Here is a 16643-nt window from a genome sequence, read left to right as displayed (position 1 = left end):
CACAGTAATGATCAGTGAAGCACTTACATGAAAGTACTCCGTGAAGATTCTGGGGTAGAATATGTCTTCAGCAACCTATACTTGCTGTAAAAGGCGACTATGCTTGTCGTAAAAGGCGACTAACGGGATCGGGTGGTCAGGCTCACTGACTTGGTTGATACATGTCATCGATCCCAATTTCGTGGATCGATGCTCATGATATCAATCACTGGATTGTCTGGTCCAGACTCGATTATATACAGACGGCCGTCATATAGGTGGGAATATTGCTGAGTGCGGCGTTAAAACAACAAACCAACCAACCAACATGAAAGTAAACAAATAATGATTTCCTTGATTTCTGTTTGTTTCTTTAATGCTGCACTCAGCAATATTCCAGCAATGAGACGATGGCCTGTATATAATCGTGTCTGGACCACACAATCCAGTGGTAGATATTCTGAGCAACGATCCATGTGTCGGGAACAATGACACCGAGTTTGACAACCTAATTCATTTGGTCGCCTTTTACGACCGGCATAGATCGCTTTGTACCAATTCTAACCCAAAATCCCTACGAGAGTCTTGACTTTCTAGGCCATAGCAGGCCATAGTTTACACAGTCAGTTCTCCACGGGTTTTGATTTCATCCCCTATGAATACATACAGCAGCTCTGCAGTGTAATCATTATATTTAGCCAACAACTCAAGCCACATCCGGTTCTCAGATCACTGAATGCACAAACGATGACATTACTTGTGCAAACAGCTGTGATATTGCTGGAATGATGCTTAAAGAGGCGTAAAACTATACTCACTCACTCACTTGTGCAAAGTTCATGCACTTAGTTCCCTCATGTCACTACATGACCAAATATGGACATGTAATTACTCCCCCTGTAGCAACCTATGTAGTCATGAGTGAGTGAGTGAGTGAGTGAGTTCGGTTTTACGCCGCTTTTAGCAGTATTCCAGTAATATCACAGCGGGGGACACCAGAAATGGGCTTCACACATTGTACCCATGTCGGGAATCGAACCCGGGTCTTTGGCGTGACGAGCTAACGCTTTAACCACTAGGCTACCCGACCGCCCCTCGTGGGTGATGAAGAAACAGTGTATACAAGCCATTCAAGTACTGACTGATATTTTACCATGTGTTACCATGGTTACAAGTCAGGAGTGTTGCATTCTGGGATGCATCATGTAGATGAGGCAGGAGCTGGGCCAGCTGCAGTAACTAGCCTGACTCAAGACTAGTAAAGGAGTCAAGGGCTACTAGCCTGACTGGTTACCATAATCTTGCTAAAAAATATATATTTATACCTCACAGACAAGAAATTTTTGATGATATCTTCCGTTTTTGCACATGTTACTTGTAGGGCTGGGACGGGTAACTCGAGTACTCGGGTCGGGTGGGTACTGAGTAGGACCCGGGCACCCACTAGACTACCTGGGCCTGTGGTTAGTCACGTGATACATTGTTTAATGGCAAAATTCATCTAAAACTATGGTTACAATACAAGTCACTAATGTTCCCATTTCTTTCTGACTACTACGCCTATTCCTTCTGACTTTTATATCTTTGAATAAAAAAACTTTAGTCAACTTCAGTGTATACACCAGATCGTTTCATACATGTATTTAAACACATTTTACCAGAGCTACGGTCAAACTTTTCCCAATTGGACACTTTGTACCTACCTCTTTAGACCTACAGTGGATACCGGGCAGGGTCGGGTAATAGGGGTTGGGTACATGGGTAGTAAATTTGGACTAGTCACAGCCCTAGTTACTTGTGATTCACAATTTGGACGGCGAGTACTTGAAGCACTTGTCATCAGAACATTCACTTTTCACGCGCCATTCAGGAAAAGAAGAAAAAAGAGCTAGATCATGTTCACTGTTTTTGTCTACTAACCTTCAAGTAAATTCTAATGTTTGGCTACATTGTCTGCCATTGCCAAGGTAACTTTAAACTAGTATTGAAACAAAGTGAATACTTCATGTTCAAGAAGGTCTATTGGTCATTGGCCATGAAAATCCTGTAACTACAGAATGATGAAACTAAAGACTAAGCTGTTCTAAGTCTCGAGTAAAAGCCTTGAGTGAGTGAGCTGGAGTTTGTGCAATATTTCAGCTATATCGCGGCGCACTGGCTTCACACATTGCACACATGTGGGAATCATCACCAGACCTTCGTCATCATGAGCAAATGTTTAAATCACTATACCCAGAGACCATATAATAGATCTATTATATGGTCTCTGCTATACCCCAATGTCAAATATAAGCTTGAAAGGAATGCTGAACCTTAAGTAAAACTTTTAATAAAATTTCAACCTAAAGTGGGAGTTACATTTCAATATATAACTTTCTAAATGCAAAATAGTTTCTTAAGATAGTAAAATAAGGCTTAGAAAAATATTTAAAATTGGTTCTCGGGCAATGACTTTTGAAAATACAGTTTTGGGGTTTTTCTTTGCTTGTTCAAACTAGTATGTAACCAAATAAACAGTTGTGTACCATCTACCTGGGAAAGGGCCTCTCTACATAAACAAGCCTACAAACTCCTATTGCTGCCATGACCATAACACGAGATGCGCAGTAAAGCAGTGCGCATGCAAAGGGAAGTAACTGCATGCTATATTGGATCGCATTGTTTCAAGGATCAGGATTTTTTTTTTAAATATCTAAAATGGAAATAAAAACGAAACGTGCGGCGGAATTTATGATGACGCGGCATTGTCTGAGAACCAAGACTTTTAATCTTTTTAGCCCAAAACAACATTTGTCTCTCCCAACAACTGGTATTACTCCATTATCACAACGCTAAGGGCAGGCTTTGAACCAGGCTTTAGCTGGTGTCAACAACACCAAACATGTCACGTTATTCACATAAGTCTGGCGGTTAGGTGATCAAGGTGTCTTAACATGTTGTGTAACTATGGTAACATCACATAGAGTCAAAATACAATCAATCTTCAACAAACATTTGATTTCAGCCAGTGGACTGGAAAGTAGCACTTTAAATAAAACATGGCACAAAACACATGCAATGTAACAGGTCTTGATTTTCATCCTCAAATCCAAACTCTGCATAACGTGCCATTCAAATTCAGAGATACAAACTTGAGAATAATAATGTTGAAGGTATATATACTTCATTTCATAATCCAGCAGTCTACATTTCGTAGTTACAAAGTGTTTGTGTCGTGGCTCTGAATTACTACAGGGTACAGGCTGGACTACATCGCACTGTAACATCACTAGGAGCAGTCGTACTTGATTCCGTTTGATTACTCAACCACCAAGCAGACACTAAAGTACTCATGGAAATGAAAAAAAACTGTTTTGCTGGATTTAATAATCTACACAAAGCATTACGTAGATGTAAATACGAAATAACAAAACAACTGGAAAAGTACTAGTCTGGATTTGCTAGTTTTATCTCAGTGCTCAATACAAAATGTACTTTACAGGAGGTAATTTGTAGGCACTTTCAACATTCAAAAATAAAACTAAGTCCAAATTGACATGGCAGAAACAGGCTATATGCATTATGCAAATTAGCCTGGAAAACAGTAATCAAAACAACAATAAAAATAACAGCTATGTTTATGTACATAATAATAATGACATGTAAGTTGTTGTTTGAGAAGGGAATATGTTACTTTTACGTTCTGATATTTTGACGATGATTCACTATCCCACAATGCCACTCACAAATCACTAACCACTGACAAATCACATGCACGTGGGTTTCAAGCACCTGTTTTCACCTGTCGTCAAGGTGTCATAGGTCATGGACATTCACCTTGATCTACTAACACCTGGTTATGCTCAGTTCCACAATAGTCTGTTTTGTTAATATTTTTACACACTTTTACGTGTAAAAAGACATAAAAACCTTTGATACGCTGTATTTGTGCCAAGGCCCAATTAGTACTAATTGGGTTGTTTGAATATTTATATGTTTTGTATATTAACTGCATTTATATAAAATCTGAGATCGAAAAAAAAGGTTTTTTTTCATTTCCGTGAGTACTTTAGCAGTAGTCGTCACACAGTCAATCGAGTCACTGTTCGGAGCAAACACACTTATGACCAATCATTTTCATTCATGATGCATAATGTATACAATAACATTTGAACTTTGGAACAAAACTCAGAAAGTTGAAATTCTGTGTATTCCTATACTTTGCAACTTTGAGGCCGTGATGATCGTGAACGTAAGATTTAAGATATGATTACCACTTCTATGACAAAGAAATGACTCATCATTAGATCGCTTGAAACAGGGTCATTGTTTTCGAAGAAGTGAACAATCAAAGTTGACCTCTGAAAGTTGACCTCTGTTATTCTTAGGTCTTAATTCGTACAGCAAGGATTCAATATATCCTTCACCTGATTACCAAATCTAGACTGCAATACTCATTCAGACATGATCATACAATTGCACTTCATGGTAAGTGAATCCTTCACTCAAAAATATAGCTCTGAATGGAAGACCTATTGCCTGGGGATAAAGATCCGCCTCTCGAAATATGGCAGTGGGTCTGGAACACTGAGATGGATTACATCACAAATCCCGGGATCTACGCCAACTTCTCATCACCCTCCTCGACCTCCTTCAAGTTGATGACCTCCAGCTGACCTCGACCTTTCGTCTCCGTACGGATCAGCTCGTCGATCTCGCGATAACATCCCGGGTCAATCTGAATAACCTGAAACACAATTGTGAAAATGTGCCTCCGAGTCACTGATCATTTTTATTATCATGAATACTCATGTGTTGGATGAAGACACTTTGTCCCTTATTCCCCATGCTTATATTATGTGTAATGATAATACTTAATTTAAGGTGACAGATGCTGTTTCAATAAGCATCAGAATATGGTGAGGTGGGATGAAATGAGGTTTGACGTCGTGTTTAAGATTCAGGGATGTGAAATCTTCTCGGAAACGCTGAACATTGCATTTTTTAAAACAGTAGTGCTCGGGAAAAATCATCTTCCGCGTAAAAATACAATCAAAGATTTTAAAAAACACTATGAAAAATGTTATCGAAAACCGGACAACCGTCGCGGATCGTCCTGTTTTCGATCAGAGCTTTCACCTCAGATTTTCGGACATCATACGTTTTCTATCACGAATACTTGCACTATAACATGGGGTATGGCATCACACAGAAATTGTAAATACTCAGATGATGGCTTGTTTTCAAGATAAAGTTGTCTTTTAGCCTATAAGTGAATGAGATGTTTTACAGTTGTTCATGTGATTAGCAAGAAAACTATGAATATTTCTTCAGCGTCTGAAAACCCATAACACAGGGATATATGTTGTATTAATGTCTTATGTTTGCAATGGAGTTTTGTTTTTTTCAACAAAAGGTAAGTAAGTACAAGGTGAGTTTTTTTCAATATGCTTCAACATGGGGAAAGGGTCAGACATTGCACGCTTGTGACAGTTGTCCTTGTGTCTGGGGGATGGGGGGGGGGGTGGGGTGAAGTCTATGGCAGTTTTGCCCCCGGACCTGGGTGCCGTTGTACAAAACAACCTTAGCACTACGACTGTCGTAAGTCTATGTTAAGGTATGGGAGTTACGATCACCTTAGCGCTAAGATCGCTTTGTACAACGGCACCCTGGCAGGTAGCCAGGTGCGCGGAAGCTATGCCCAATTTTTTAAAAGTACTGATTCAACTTCGAAATTTTACTGCATTTGTCATCTTTGTTTATTTGACTTGTTGACTTTTGCCATTGACTTTTTACATTTCTTGGTGTGAATGTTGTACAAACTGCACGAAATTGCTTAAAATGCAATCAAATGTTCAAAAAATTTCCCCTAGACTTTTCCTCTTTTTTCGGGAAAACCTGCTTACATCCCAGAAGATTATTGCACTTATATTATGTATTAAGTGACTTATTAATATCACGCCTCAATGAAATTGACCAATCAGACAGCAGAACTGCTAACCCCATATGACTCCCTATACCATCAGTAAAAATCCAAGATGATTGTTGCTGACCTTAGGCTAAAAAACATAACAGCCTCGGTTCTCAAGCACCGCCCGCATCATCAAAATGTTTGCCACACGTTTCATTTTTATTTCCATTTGTACAAAAAAAAATTAAATCTATAAATATTAGTCCACGGGTAGTCAAATACAGTATTCCAGTGTTTTACTCATCAAGGAATATTTTTATGTTGGGAGGTCCTTTCCCATGCTGATTGTACACAACTGTTTATTTGGTTGCACAACCGTTTATTTGGTTGCACAACTGTTTATTTGGTTACATACTAGATTGAACAACAACACAAAAAAAGACACCGCCCACACTATATTTTCAAAAGGCATTCCTGACAACCAAATCTTTTATTTTTTTAAGCTTAGTATGAGACTGTATGCAGGTGTTATTAACCATCTTGGATTTTTCACCACCCACCTCACATGATAATTCTTGGACAGAAATTCATTATTCGACATTGTTGTGTTTTTGTTTCATCAATTGTGATGTGTAAGGACATAAACTTTTTATTAAATCATGTTTGTGACTTCATTGATAAAGTTTATAATTACCATTTTCAACAAGATTTGGCATCTAAGGTTTGAAGAGTAGTCTCCCTTTGACCCTCAAGGTCAACGGTTGTACATGTCATATCAAGATGAAAACTTGACACTTACAACCGTTGACCTTGAGGGTCAAAGGTTGTAAGTGTCAAGTTTTCATCTTGATATGACATGTGCAATAAAGATATCAGTGAGTGAAAAAAAATTGGCATAATAAATTTGTCATGGCGTCTTTAGTTGCCATATACAGTGTCATATAACCTCAGCAGAAAAATATTGCCTGGTTTCTGCTAACCTGATATTACACCATATACAGCAACTAAAGGCACCAAAACTAATAATGTGTATATGTGGGTGTGGCTGCTTGAACAAGCCCACTGAAACACCATCCTACAGTCTAACATGGATCCCCACTCAAAACAGTGCACTCCCAGGAGCCAGGCCCTGTAATACTGATTCCCTTCCACAAACTACCATCTCCAGCTCCACACACTGCTCAAGATACTATGACACTGACAGGAGCCAGGCCCTGTAATACTGATTCCCTTCCACTACCTACTATCTCCAGCTCCACACACTGCTCAAGATACTATGACACTGCCAGGAGCCAGGCCCTGTAATACTGATTCCCTTCCACAAACTACCATCTCCAGCTCCACACACTGCTCAAGATACCATGACACTGCCATGAGCCAGGCCCTGTAATACAGATTCCCTTCCACTACCTACTATCTCCAGCTCCACACACTGCTCAAGATACTATGACACTGCCAGGAGCCAGGCCCTGTAATACTGATTCCCTTCCACTACCTACTATCTCCAGCTCCACACAGCTCAAGATACTATGACACTGCCAGGAGCCAGGCCCTGTAATACTGATTCCCTTCCACTACCTACCATCTCCAGCTCCACACAGCTCAAGATACTATGACACTGCCAGGAGCCAGGTCCTGTAATACTGATTCCCTTCCACTACCTACCATCTCCAGCTCCTCCCCAAACTCATCTTCTTCCACTTTAACAGCAAGCTTTAGTACTTTGGTTCTCAGCTTCTTTCCCTCTCTGGCTGTATAAAAATAAACAAAAGTATATAAAACCCTGGCACACTCCTAAACTCTGTTCAATGTAGGGCTAGGTTATCTGTAGGCTAACCATGCTAAATTGAAGTTCAAACGTGTTGCAATAAGAGGTGGTTATTTTTATTTGAAGGTAGAATTGTTCTCAAATGAGCTGAAATGAGGTGGGGACACGTGTAGTGGCATAATTCAGTGTAATATATGATTCTGAGTTACATCCCTTAGTTATGCCAGGATCCACTGGTCTTATGTTCAAATTCCAGATTATGATCCTAGGTCTGTCAGCATTACCCGTTGGCTCATGAGTTTCACCAAAGCAGTCTTCAACTTTAGCCAATAGTCCGAAGCCCTAGTCTAGTAAACAGTTAGTTCAGAAAGCTTAGCTAATGAAAGTCCATATGAACACAAAAATGTTCTAAATATTATGCAAAGAGCCATGTTCGGGTAGTAGATTCAAACGTTTTGGCGCAGACTAAATGTATATCCCACATTAAACTGACACACAGTTTTTATAAACCAAAAAATCAGGTTAATAGTCTTAAATACGAACTGGTTTTGTAGCTGTAGCTGAAGAAATATCTAACATAGTACAAAATAGTCGGTCCTTTAGACATCTTACATTTCTTAGGAATATCCAATCATGCATATCTTCATTATGACCCTTGGAATTCATTTTGACTTATTTTAAAGTCCTTAGGGCCAGGCCAAGATCAGAAAAGGTCATGAGTGACCTACATACAAGGTCAAGGGCACAGTCATGGTCTTTAAGTATGTTTGCCATTTTCTGCAGATTTTTTTAAAATGTTAAGCACGTAGAACTTGTGATATTATTTGAATACATGTCATGTCAATGGTTAAGACCATCCTCAAGGTTATAGCTCGAAAAAAAGGTTTGAAAATGAGACATTAGGGTTTGGGCCAATATAAGCAGATACAGATACTGATAATCGGCATGTGGGGCAGGAGATACAGGAGTGAGTGAGTGAGTTTGGTTTTACGCCGCTTTTAGCAATATTCCAGCAATATCACGGCAGGGGACACCAGAAATGGGCTTCACACATTGTACCCATGTCGGGAATAGAACCCGGGTCTTCGGCATGACGAGCGAACGCTTTAACCACTAGGCTACCCGACCGCCCCTAGGAGATACATGAAATCAACTGTAGCAAGACCAAGTATCTACCCGGTATTGTCAGCCTGATGCGCATCAACGCTCGTTGGATCTTCATGGTCTCAGATTCAGTCAGTTGTTTTATCACTTCCAAAGCCTGAAAATATTAAAATATACATCAGATGTAATTACCTGGTAGTTGAATATGAGAAAAAACTGTTCACATAATGATCCCCATAATATTATTTTCAAGGAAGACAAAGCACATAAACATGATGAAATAATTGCACTGCAGCTGGCAAAGAAAATACTCAAAAGCTTATCAGAAAGTGTTGCAAAACAAACAAATTCCTAGACCTACTGAAAGGCTGTGATAGCGATTTCTACTTGGCACTCTAATGACAGAAAATACATTTCCAGTTTTACTTTTAGTCAAAGAATGTGACATGGACTAGTTCAGCACTTCAGAGTGAGTGAGTGAGTGAGTTGGGTTTAACGCCGCTTTTAACAGTATTCAGTTATAGCGCGGCATGTCAGCTTAATGTGGGAGGAAAGCCCGAAGTGATGCAGGTCTCAGACGTTTACCACTGCGGTGAAACCCACGAGCATGGGTATGATGCTGACAAACCTAGAAACATAATGGGGGCGAACTGGGATTCAAACCCACAATCATAGGTTTTCTGGCGTGCCCAAGGGACGCAACTCTGCACAGCGAATCGCGGCGCCTTAGACGACTGGGCCACCCGTGCCCCCCAGCACTTCAGACTAGAGAGTTTATAGTGAGCCATGCTGTTACGCCATTCCTGCTCTTCAGATTTCAAACTACTTGTGGTCATGGGGTTACATTAACTCTTTCTGTAAATTTTTTATAGAGGCAGACAGTTTTGTTTTCTACACAGAGGAACCACCTGGAAAGTTCCAAGACAACAATGTATTTACTGAGATTGTATTATTTATCAAATGTTTGTTTGTTTGTTGTTTAACGCTGCACTCTGCAATATTCCAGTAATATGAACTCGGTCTGTAAATAATCGAGTCTGGACCAAAACAAACCAGTGATTGACATCATGAGCATCGATCCACTCACTTGGAATACAAAGATATGCATCAACCAAGTCAGAGAGCCTGACCACCCGATCCCGTTAGTCACCACTTACGACAAGCATGGATTGCAAATGACCTATTCTGACCCGGATCTTCATGGGTATATATATCAAATGACCCATCAGAATCTCGGAACTGTTCAATGTACTGAAAAACTCACATTTCTCCAACTGTAGAGTGTGACATGGGCCCAGAACAAGTAAGCTCTGCTTATTGTTTTAGGTTTTAGGGGTGTGAGTTAGTGATGGCTTAATACCACTTTAAACAGTATTTCAGTTATATCATTGCATGTCCGATATGAGAGAAACCCTAAAGTGATGCAGGTTTAAATACTTTAGTGAAACCAACAATCACAGGTATGGTGCAGACAAGAATCACACTCAAGGTGAATCTGGGATTCAAACCCACAATCATTGGATCCTTGCACAACTAAGGGAAGCAACTCTGTATAACAACGATGGTATAGCTCAGGTAATGATAATGAGGAACACTTTATGACTCTGACAGACTACTCACCTGTTGTTTTGTTCCTTTAGAAGGCTTCACGGACACATGCAGGTCTCTCATGCCTTTCTCAATCATTGTCACGGTGTATGGACGCTTAGTCTCTGGGTTTACACACTTGTCAGCAACAATGGTAGCGATGTCTCGAAACATTGATTCTAGTTGAGCTTGTCTCTCTTTCTCTGTCACCTGCATTTCTCCCTTGGCAAGAATCTGGAATGGCATTGAAACTACAATCATTTACATGTGTAAGGCTTATAAAAATAAAAGATTTGGTACTCAGGCAATGGCTTTTGAAAATATAGTGAGGGCAGGGAGAGGTGTTTTGGGGGGGGTTGTTCAAGCATATATATAACCAAATTTTGTTTACAATAATTCCAGCAATATCATGTTGTTCTTTAGTATTGTAGTATTTAAATTCCGGGGTCGTGTGTTCGAGAAGTGAGATATTTAAAGAATTTACTTTTTTTTTTAAATGGAAACAAAACGAAACGTGCAGACGAATTTATGATGATGCGGGCGGTGCCTGAGAACCAAGACTATTATTTTTTTTTACCCTAAGTGGCATGTAAAAGATTTAGGATCAAAGAAAACCGTGTTGACATGTGGACATAATAGATTTAAACTTTTATTTTATTTTATTCTTCCAATTTGACATTTGGATACATGTGCAAGTACCTTTAATTATCAAAGAAGCAGTCTGTGAAGTTATTAGTGTTGACTTTTTTATTGATAAGAATTGACTGTTTCTGCATTTTTGGAGTTATAAATGTTGTTTTCATGGACAGAACATGTTACTTTTGCAAAAATGCATACCGGTAACTAGAACAAGAAAGGAGTTTGCATTACATGCAAAATTAGACACAGTACCATCCCCACTATTTCCTGAAGAGTCACAAACTTTCCCATCACAAACATGTTTCATGAACCTTTTTGACTTTAAAACACATGAAACTTGACTTCAGTTTGAGCTGTGCCTCCAGCTACCATAAAAACAAAGTTATAAGCACTTCCAGTTCAATGACCTTGAACTTCAACCCAAGCCATGAAAAGCCCAAAGATCATGAAAATGAAGTTTTGTCAAATTCCAATAAAAAGTACTCAAGAGTTCATCATAACTGATTGCAAAAACATTTGATGTTTAAGTAAGTAATCTGAAATGTCTTTTGATATGACATCTAGTGACCTTGACTTTACATATAAGTCACTGAAGGCCCAACCTTAGACATGTTAGAGATCATGTATGCTATGTTTGGTCAAATTCCAATAATTCATACTCAAGTTATCTCGAACAAAAGTAAGCTTGATGCTCAAATAACACTGAGTGGCCTTGACCTTCATCCAATTACAAGCATGAACATTACTTGTTGCAAACTTAGGTTGCATTATAAACATGAAGTCTCAATATCAAACTGCTGAAACAAAATTTCATGAGTGAATGACCTTTAAAACGACATATGTCACAGCCATGACATAAGACAGGTATTGAGTTAATTATGGAGTGTCAATCAATCATGATTGGAAAAGCCTTAAGACTTTTCATGTAACTGTCCGAAAATTTATGAATAAGAGATCCACCTGAGATCACCTTGAGAATATTAGACATGTTCATGATGTTGGAATACATTATTCGGAAGTTACTATTGCATGTTCAGTGACTATGTTGAGGGCAGGAGAGATTATATTCTGCATATTGATTCAGCTCAGTGACACATGTTAATACATATAAATAATGTGATTACCTGTATACATATCTCAGAATGGTTATCTATTCCAAAGATCTTCTTCAGGTCCTCGGTCTTAGCCACTTCTCCTTTAGAAACATTGGTGAAAACTGTGTGAGTCTGAAGCACTTCATCAATATCAGTTTCCCTGTAACAGAAACCAAACAGTTTCCCTGTAACAGAAACCAAACAGTTTCCCTGTAACAGAAACTAAACAGTTTCCCTGTAACCATGGTAACAGAAACCAAACAGTTTCCCTGTAACAGAAACCAAACAGTTTCCCTGTAACAGAAACCAAACAGTTTCCCTGAAAATCTTAAGTCACTAACTTGAAAACTTCATAATCATCAAGTAAGATAAGTTTGTTTTGTGTGTTTGTGTGTTGTTTAACGCCACACTCTGCAATATTCTAAATATATGACAGCGGTCTGTAAATACTTCAAAGTCTGGACCAAACAATCCAGTGATTGACATCATGAGCATCTATCTTCGCAATTGGAATACAAGGACATGCATCAAGTCAGATAGTCTGACCCCCGATCCCATTAGTCAGGTATTACAAGAAGCATTCGCGTCTTATGATAAGCATGGGTTGCTGAAGAACTATTCGTACCCAGATCTTTATGGGTGAAGATCAGCTTGTTCTAGTCCTCTAGAAACCTATGATTGTGGGTTCAAATCCTGGTTCGCCCCTATTATGTTTCTAGGTTTGTCAGCACCATACCCGTGCTCGTGGGTTGCACCGAAGTGGTAAACGTCTGAGACCTGCATCAATTCGACCGCTTTCCTCCCACATGAGGCTGACACGCCATGATAAAACTGGAATACTGTTAAAAGAGGCGATAAACCCAACTCACTATTATATATACTATTATAACCTTTCTGCTGAAAAAAATGCCAAAATATAAGCTTCGGCAAGTAGACTCAAAAATTTGTGGCACAGACTGATAATATATCATGATATATTGTTTGGCATGAATACAACAAGCAACATTACCATTCATCATACAGTTATTTGTCGACAACATTTGCCGAGTCTTCACGACATTCTTTCCATTTTCAGTCATACTATTCAACATACATTCAACACAGACAACATTCAGACAATAAAAGACAACACTCTTCATTGATGCCAACTTAGTCATCTAACTCAAAATTCTGTAAGATCTTTAAATGTGAACATTGTGCAAGAATTGCACCCGCAACACTGGGTCTACAACGGATTTACAACAAAATTATGCAGGTATGTAGAATATTAAATTACCCATGTGAGGGTGTAAATGTAACTGCAAATATTAGGTTTGAAAAACAGACAGTGCAAATTGCATACAAAAAGAGCTTTTTACAGAACACTGAAAAAATTTGTGAATACTACACAAGAAAAGAAATAATAGTGAATGGTGATGGCCCTATATCATGTATATATATATAACATGTAAATCAATTCTTAGATTCCCACAATCTAAACATAGAGATTTTAAAACAAGTGCAGGCTTCCAATCTTGATTAATTTAGGATAGTAACATCTGGATAGTGACAAAAGACAATTCATCATTTGATGCTGAAATGTATGAGAAACTCTGGGATGTATGTATCTCAGTTGAGTGAAGTATATGTGATGTAATAGGCGCCTCATAACTGGCATACGCAAAAAGAGATTTTATGAACACTATCCATTATGGCAGAAAGTCCACTTTGGTGTTCATGTTTGCATATTTTCTAAAACATGCTTAATGATTCTCGGCAGAGACCATATAATAGATATTATATATGGCGATTTAGCAAATGTCAAACATAGCGATATTTACGATGAATCTAATTGTCAGAGGTTGTATTCAGTAATTTTGCTAGGGATAAAATGACTGGAGATGATATCAAAGAACAGAAAATATCCTGGCGAATTAAAAACTGCATTACATGTTTGTGCGTGATTTATTTTTTATAGTTTTATTCAACTTCAAGGTGAGGGTTGATGAGAGGGGAGATACGTCCTTTCATAAATATTCAAAAAATAAACTTGTAACGCTGTCAAACTATACGAATCCCTGGGCAATGTCTTATTGATATGAGTATCAGTATCAAATTAATAAAAAACAAATACGTACACTTTATTTCTCCATGACGTCACCTTATTTGGGTAGCAGGCTATCTCGAATCGCTTACCACCCTTCTTCAGTCGAACAGTTGCAACGTTTGTCAGACGTTTCTGGTTTGCAGGTTGCTTTACTCGAGACATGGTGGGCTTGCTTACGGGTGACGTTAATGAGCAAACTAATGGTTACACGAAAACTCGAAAAGTTTGCAAAATTTTCTTTGATTTCAGTAACTTTTGCAATAACCGGAAGTAGGGACCAAATTGTGGTTTTCAGAACTGAAGAGCTGTGTAAGATTTACCAAACAACTATTTATATTAAATCTAGCAGACGTAGCGTCTGCTGAATCACCCACCTCACAATTTACCCCCCGAAGGCCCGGTATCGATACTTCATATATAGGTACAATGTATGAAGCGCATTTCTGGTGTCCATCATGATGTTACCTGGAATATTGCTAAAAGCGGCGTAAAACCAACTCACTCACTCACACCATCATGAGCAGGAACTGCGACAGGTCACAGGGAGCGGTCTAACTGTGTGTCATGCAATACTGCACATGTTGGTCCAACCATGTGTAGCAGGGCGTGGAGTCATCCCACAGATGACATCCTTACCTTGTCAGCTTGCTGACGGGGTTAACCTCTTTGGTCATGTGGACAAGGCGTCCGACCTCGGATCAGAAGGTCCATGGTTCGAATCCCATCACGGGACTCGGAAATTTTATGGCCGCTACATTGGCGCCCAACGTGGGGCTGAGCACGTTCATATTAAATTTGAGCAAAATAAGCCTCAGTACCCTACTATGCGGCCCGGGACGTTCCTTCTGTTGACGGGGGAGTATGGTACCATATGTAGCAGGGCGTGGAGTGATCCCACAGATGACATCCTTACCTTGTCAGCTTGCTGACGGGGTTAACCTCTTTGGTCATGTGGACAAGGCGTCCGACCTCGGATCAGAAGGTCCATGGTTCGAATCCCATCACGGGACTCGGAAATTTTATGGCCGCTACACATGCAAGATCTATATAACTACAAGGCAAAAGAACATACAGCAGTAAACTTTATTTAGATTTCCGATTCTCTCAATCACACTTGGGTATATTTATATTCCCAGTGAGACATTCAATCGACATTTTAAGAATACGGAAACCGAATAATTTCAGTATAATGGGTTTATAACGTATATATGTAATAAAGTATATGTTGAGAACGAAAGTGAATGTCGGATTTCTTTTTGGCTGAGTGGGCTGGGGTCAACTGATAGTCAAACAAATTTTATTCAAACGCCGTTTGTTCCAATCCGACAAACGCACACTAAGGTTGTGAGACGTTTATTTCCGCCAATAGATTAGGAAAGTAATACTTTGACACCCTGAAATATGTGGGGAAAAGTAGTTAGTGATGCGTACAGAACATAGTATCTTGTCATCAACGTCACAGAAGTAACTATCAGTTTCACATGACAAATAGGGTTTACTCTTATATTAGCTGTTACACAGAGTGTCACAACATACCCAGCATGACATCTGAAAATAAACATATTATAAGGGTAACGCTATTTTTCAGGGCATTATCATTTGCAGAAGCCCGAGGTCTTCCATTAACTGCCCGACGAAGGAGGGCAGTTGAAAAGACCGAGGGCTTCTGCAAATGATAATGCCCTGTAAAATAGCGTTACCGTTATTATAGCTAAAATGGACGAAATTTGTTATCAAATAAAAAGAAACAACAATGTCGATTTTGAAACATTTACTGCAATCAACACGAATGTCACTGACCCACTTTTACAAATATGGAAACGTCATAGAACAAACCAGATGACGTCACTATTGAACGTTACGTCACCTATCCCTATCCTATGACGTCACCTAACAACGGGCGTGATAATGGCCCGTCGTCAAGTAATATGAGGGCATTATCAAGTTACAGTGGCCCGCTCATTTCTGATAACATGCGGGCGTTTTTATGATAATTCTATCCATTTTAGCTATAAACTTTTATAACAACGAGTAATACAGCTATACTACTTTACACACACTTTATAATATTACTCCCGTGTATGACATACAGTATATTACACAGAACTAATCACATTAAACATAGCCTATTCTCAAATATAACACTTACACTCTTTTCTAATTCATGCCAGAATAAAGAGATAGAAAGGATATATATTATGAATTACAAAAGCTTACAATTAATCAGCATAGTTTACCACGTGTTTTTTTTAATAGATTATACCTGATTAAAATCATTTTAAACACTGTTAGTTTACTTTAATATTACAGGTTTAATAAACTGCAACATTTAATTGCAATACCACGTAAACAGATGGTAATTGTTATCCTACCCTGCTCGGCATTAAGGGGCTAAAACAAGGACTGGTCGGCTCGGAGTCAGTTTACTGTGTCTGAGTGGGGTATCCATGTTAAACTGCGGCATGATATATCTCAGTGGGCTAGCGACCCGTGAAG

The 16643-nt window shown here is 39.0% G+C and overlaps 1 protein-coding gene across 1 annotated transcript; it reads right to left on the bottom strand.

The window, feature by feature from the left end:
* Positions 1–4182: 4182 nt before the first annotated feature.
* Positions 4183–14441, bottom strand: LOC124133428 (ribosome maturation protein SBDS-like). The gene is made up of 6 exons (XM_046497849.2): positions 14179–14441; positions 12092–12221; positions 10362–10562; positions 8814–8898; positions 7535–7620; positions 4183–4705 (listed from the first exon to the last, which is right to left on the bottom strand). Exons 1-6 carry the CDS (start codon positions 14307–14309, stop codon positions 4577–4579), a joined length of 762 nt encoding a protein of 253 aa, XP_046353805.1. The 5' UTR covers positions 14310–14441; the 3' UTR covers positions 4183–4576.
* Positions 14442–16643: the final 2202 nt, after the last annotated feature.

The sequence above is a fragment of the Haliotis rufescens genome, unplaced genomic scaffold, assembly GCF_023055435.1.
Source record: "Haliotis rufescens isolate VD_foot unplaced genomic scaffold, xgHalRufe1.0.p SCAF_21, whole genome shotgun sequence".
NCBI classification, from domain to species: Eukaryota; Metazoa; Mollusca; class Gastropoda; order Lepetellida; family Haliotidae; genus Haliotis; species Haliotis rufescens.
The sequence above is the reverse complement of the archived record's forward strand: the minus strand, read 5'-3'. Positions and strand labels throughout refer to the sequence as shown.